A 4,902-nucleotide genomic window follows, 5' to 3' on the forward strand; every position below is an offset into this window, starting at 1 on the left:
CCTTACCTCACAGAATTTTTAAACAAAGCCAAATACTTGGGGCTCTTCCTTGGAACGTGGTTGCTGAGGAAAACAAAAAGTGGTATGAGGTGCAGGGTTCTGCTGGCTACACGGGAGCCCCCCCAGCCACGGACAGTGCCCCAGCACGAGACACCTCCGCAGTCCATCCTGACAGCCCAGGCCAGTCTTCCTAGCGTAGCGGGCGCGGGAACGAGGCATCTATGAGAACGCGCACTGAGCCGGGGTGGGGCCCAGAGGCTGCCTTTCTAGCAGGCTCCCCCATGGCGCTGCTGGTCCTCAGACCGACCTGGCGCAGAAGGTCCCACAAAACCAGAGCACGGACCGTCAAGCCACATGAACATGGGCTGGCCCCTGAGCCTGCTCAGAGAGACACCAACAGCTCTGAGCGCTGGAGAGAAAACACTGTAAGCGGGAGGTTGTGAAGCGTTCCGGAGAGCCTGAACCCCCAGCCACTCACTTGATCATGTGGTTGGCGTACGCGCGTGAGCAGCAGGTGCTGTAGCGACACAGAGAACAGTGGACGTAGGTCGGGAAGTGATTGGGGAAGTCGGGGATCTCGAAGCTGCACTCCAGACACGTCTGCCGGCCCATGACGCTCCTGCCAAGGAGCAAGGAAGACTCGTTACCGCCTCTGGGTCCCCAAACTATAGGGACTTCGGACGACAGATCCCACTGAAAGGGGCCATGGCACACTGGCATCGGGGAGTGCCCACCCAGCCCCCACTCGCGGGGAGGCCACTGACATCTTCCTGACGGCTCTCTTCTGGATGTTGCGCTGGACGGGGGGGTAAAGGAAGACTGGCAGAGGGTCCGTCGAGGCCAGCGGCCCCGCCTCCTGCAGGCTGCTGGGAGGTGCGTCACCGGAGGAGACAGGTGCGGTTCGCGGCTGACCTCGGGAAGCCCGGATTGTCACCTGTGGGTCAGGGGAAGGGACAATCAGGCGCGCTGCACCTCGGACACCGAGCGTCTTCATTCCTCCTGGACCCGTAACGGCGATGCCGACAAACCCCTCACCTTGGTGCCTGGTTTCAAACCTTCTAGCTGCTTGGGTTTGCGGAAGGTTTTATGGTGCTGAAGCTTGTGTTCGATTTTGTCCTTGGCAAAGAGAAACTGCAGCCGGCACTTGTTGCAGTGATAAACATTCCTCTTCTGAAGGGGGAAAAAAGAGAAAGACTCTGTGAGTCACTCCCAGCGAGTGTTCTTCCCTGAGGAGACAGACCCATGCCAACCCTGCCATTCTTCCCGCCCTTCCGCTGATAATTTAATACACAACAGCAAAACCTAGCACTGAGTTGTCACCTCCCGTTCTCCCAGAGAAAGGCGGCCTACGTCCCCAAACCGTCTCTTCCTGACTTGCTTTAAGAATCTGGACGTGTAGTTTAAGCCCTACTCGTTCCTACTATCTTCCCATGTGGACAGCGCTACTACACGTCTGGACGTTGTTATTCCTTATTATTTTCTTAATATGATAAAATGTACATGGTAAAAAAAAAAATCATACTTTTACTCTGTACTTCTTCACACTGTTAAGTTTGTCTTCGACTGAGACCCTTTCCACAGAAACAGCCTGTTACCAGCTGCCATCATGACAGTCTGTGCATATAACCGTGTAACAGACACCTATGCCCCCCCCCGCCGCCCCTTTCCCCTTTACGACAGAAAGGGCAGTACTTTTCTACGCCTTGCTGTTTTTCCTGCTGGCACGTCAATCGAAACAGAAGTGCCTCCCTGTGAGCCACACCATTTTGAGGATTCAGACTGCTGTGTGGTGAAGTCGGTCACCAACAGGATCCGCATCTGTGATTTCTTCCTTAGGGTAGGGGGCTCTTGGACCTCAGCTGAGTTACGAGTGACAGCTCCCGTGCAGCTATTTGGAAATACACTCGTGGCATTTCATCGGCAGTCGCTAACTGTGCGCGTGTGTGCAAGAGGAAGAGGGTGGCCGCAGCCAGTGGGCGCGTCCGCACACGTGCGCCGTCTCCGTCCGTTTGCGCTCCCCTCGTGGCGTGTCACAGCGAGGCCACGTCTATCCTGTCCTAAACACAAGAGCAGCGACGACCACGACTCCTCCCTTGCTACCTACCTCTTTCCCTGCATCTACCACCCTCGGGCCTCGCCTTCCTAGACAGGCTTCTCCCCACCTCTCACTCACTCGTCCTGCTGAAATCCGACTTCCGCCCTGAACAAAACGCACCAGTGTGAGGTCGGCCTCTCCGCTTCCACCTCGCCTGACACCGGCCTGCAACATGCTGATCACGGCCTTTTCTTCCAAACGCTTTCTCCTTCCCTTGGCTTCCCTGACGCCAACAGCCTCTGGTTTCCCTTAGGACTCCTGTCCTGGCTTGTGGACGGACACTTGGGGCCCCAAGCCTTCATCTTACTCTCAGCGGTCGGGAATGAGGATGGAGCGTGGCGGAGGCACGGCACTTAAAAGCTTAACCCCACTGGAGTGACGGAACGGTGATTGCCGAGTACCTTTTCCACAACCCGGGCTTTCCTTCCAGGCCTACACGTGCAAGCGCCCGTTTAAAGATGGCGACACCATGTCGCGGATTCCAACTCCGAATACCACATTTACGATCCTCCCTCCAAACTTACTTTCTCCAGATTCTCTCAATAAACATCCCCCCGTTCATCCAGGTGCCTGACGCAGAGTCTCAGGCACTAATTCTTAACTCCTCCGCCACTACCTTCATCGTCCATCTCGAAATCGTGAAGACTACTTACCTTCTCAGTATCTCTCAACTCCATCCTCTTTTTCCTCATTTCAAAGGCCAAAAGCCATTGTCATTGTTCATCTAAACCGAAAGGCCCTCGGCTGGTCTCTCTAACTCTGATCTTGGCCTCCACACATTCTCCCCGGTGCGACCAATGTGATCAAAAGTAAAAGCAAATCTGAACACATCACTCCAGGGCTTAAAAACCCCTTCATGGCTTTCCGATGACTTGTTATACTGCTGAAACTCCTTTTCATGGTCACAAGATTCCGACAATCTGCTCCCTACCTTCCAACCTCGCCCTGCACCCTACACTCCAAGCACACTCGACTCTCTTCAGTTCCTCGAACCTCCACGCTCTGTGCCTGAGATCACAGTTCTACCCGCCCCGCCCGGCTCGTCCTTACTCCCCCTTCCGGTCTTGAACACTCTTCCTCCTGGACGCCTTCCTCGGCTCCCAGAGTAGGTGCTTGCTTTTCCATATCCCGTATTCCCCCTAACGCAACGTCCTTCGTGCTTTATTGTACTGTTTGTCTTGTCTGCCACTAAATCTCAAACAGCTAGCCAATGCAACGCGTGTCATCAAAATTCAATAAGCTTTTGCAAACACGTGTGTATCTGCCTAGCTCGGCTCTGGCCCCGGCACCCACACATTTTAAAAATGAGAAGATGGGTGTTGCTCGGTGCCCGGTACCTGGTGCCTCATGTAATGCTGCTGGAATGCGTTGCCGTTTTTGAAGACCTTCAGGCAATATGGGCAGAGGAGATGCCGAGTGTCCTCGTGGATCATCCGGAAATGGACGTCCACCTCCGAGTAGAGCGAGGAGCGATACTGACACACCTGGGCCACAGAGGAGGGGAAATAAGCTCAGAGCGAAGCCAACAACGGAGGCCTCAAACGAGAGGTAGCAACAAAAAGGTAAAAAGGTGGAAAAAATTTTCCTAAATGCACAGAAATCAAATTATTTTTCTGCCTTTGTAATACAGGGCTATGTCTGTGAGGAGTTCTCTGTCCGTCTCCAAAGGGCTCGTTCTGGAGACAGACACTCCCTTGGTACACACGTGTGCACCTTTATGTTTTTCTCCTGTCTTGAAAATCCTGAAAACAGAACCTGTGTTTACTTTTTCTTCTCTATCCCCTGAGTGTTCCTAAAACCAAGTGTATCGAGTGTGCGGCAGGTATTCAGCAAGGGTCACTAGTGGGTTTTTTTATATTTAGCCTTCGAGCAAAAGGGAACAAAGGCCGCACCTGGCAAACGTACGGCATCTCGCCAGGCTTATGAGTGTCCTTCATGTGCTGCAGGAAGAGCGGCTCGCTCTCGAACGCCCACTCGCAGATCTTGCACTTGGCTGGAAGAAGAAAAACAATGAATAAATCCGCCTGAAAACAAGACCATGGTCCTCCTGACTCATTGTATTTCCTGTGACTTCTGAATCTCCATTTTCAATAGTCTAGATATCATTAGGTCTTTTCTATCCTTTAAAACGGTTTCCACCTTAACATCTGTGCTGCTGATGCCAACTAACCTAGTCTCTAGCTCGACTTCTTACCGAAGCCCCATTCTGGACCCTGAACTTCTGAATTGGACATGCTATCATCACCTCTGGCTTAGAGAAGCACCCTCCTGCTTCCCACGGTTTCCCTTCTAACAGCCCCACCTCCTTCTGAGCTCAAAGTTTAGGTACTATCTGACTCCAGACCCATGTTCTGTCACGATTATTTCAAAACGCACTTAGGAATTGTCACTTCTCCATTCTCGCAGGCAAAAACGTAGAAGCCCACATGACTTCCTACTGCTAATCAGCCAACTTCCAATACCTCCAATTTCTCTAATAAATATAATGTCTATTTTTTCATACCACTGACAAATGAATTCTTTCAAAATATTATTTTACGTCATTCCTCTGCTCAAAAATAGACAATAATTATCTCCTATGAATAATTCAACATTTACTGACTATCTACTAAATGAGTATAAATAAGAATTTGTCCTCAAAAAACAATCACGAACATAAGTTTTTACCTTGTTATGAGTTATTGTGTTATTATAGTATTAACAAACTTGAGATAACTCAACTTTGTAACTGGCCATTTTGTGACGCTTATAAGGTTGCAATTCTGAATTTTTGGTAAAAATCTTAAATGCTACATATTTTGAATTAC

General features: G+C 51.0%; 1 protein-coding gene across 1 annotated transcript in view; it reads right to left on the minus strand.

Moving 5' to 3' along the window:
• POGZ (pogo transposable element derived with ZNF domain) overlaps window positions 1-4,902 on the minus strand; it is a 40,413-nt gene that overhangs the window by 3,372 nt on the left and 32,139 nt on the right. Inside the window, exons 12-16 of the mRNA XM_011377664.2 lie at window positions 3,433-3,579; window positions 1,036-1,170; window positions 765-934; window positions 479-619; window positions 7-63 (exon numbers count right to left, since the gene is read on the minus strand). Coding sequence (XP_011375966.1) covers window positions 7-63; window positions 479-619; window positions 765-934; window positions 1,036-1,170; window positions 3,433-3,579 — 650 coding nt within the window. The remainder of the gene's footprint in view (window positions 1-6; window positions 64-478; window positions 620-764; window positions 935-1,035; window positions 1,171-3,432; window positions 3,580-4,902) is intronic.

Source organism: Pteropus vampyrus, unplaced genomic scaffold (assembly GCF_000151845.1).
Source record: "Pteropus vampyrus isolate Shadow unplaced genomic scaffold, Pvam_2.0 Scaffold319, whole genome shotgun sequence".
NCBI classification, from domain to species: Eukaryota; Metazoa; Chordata; class Mammalia; order Chiroptera; family Pteropodidae; genus Pteropus; species Pteropus vampyrus.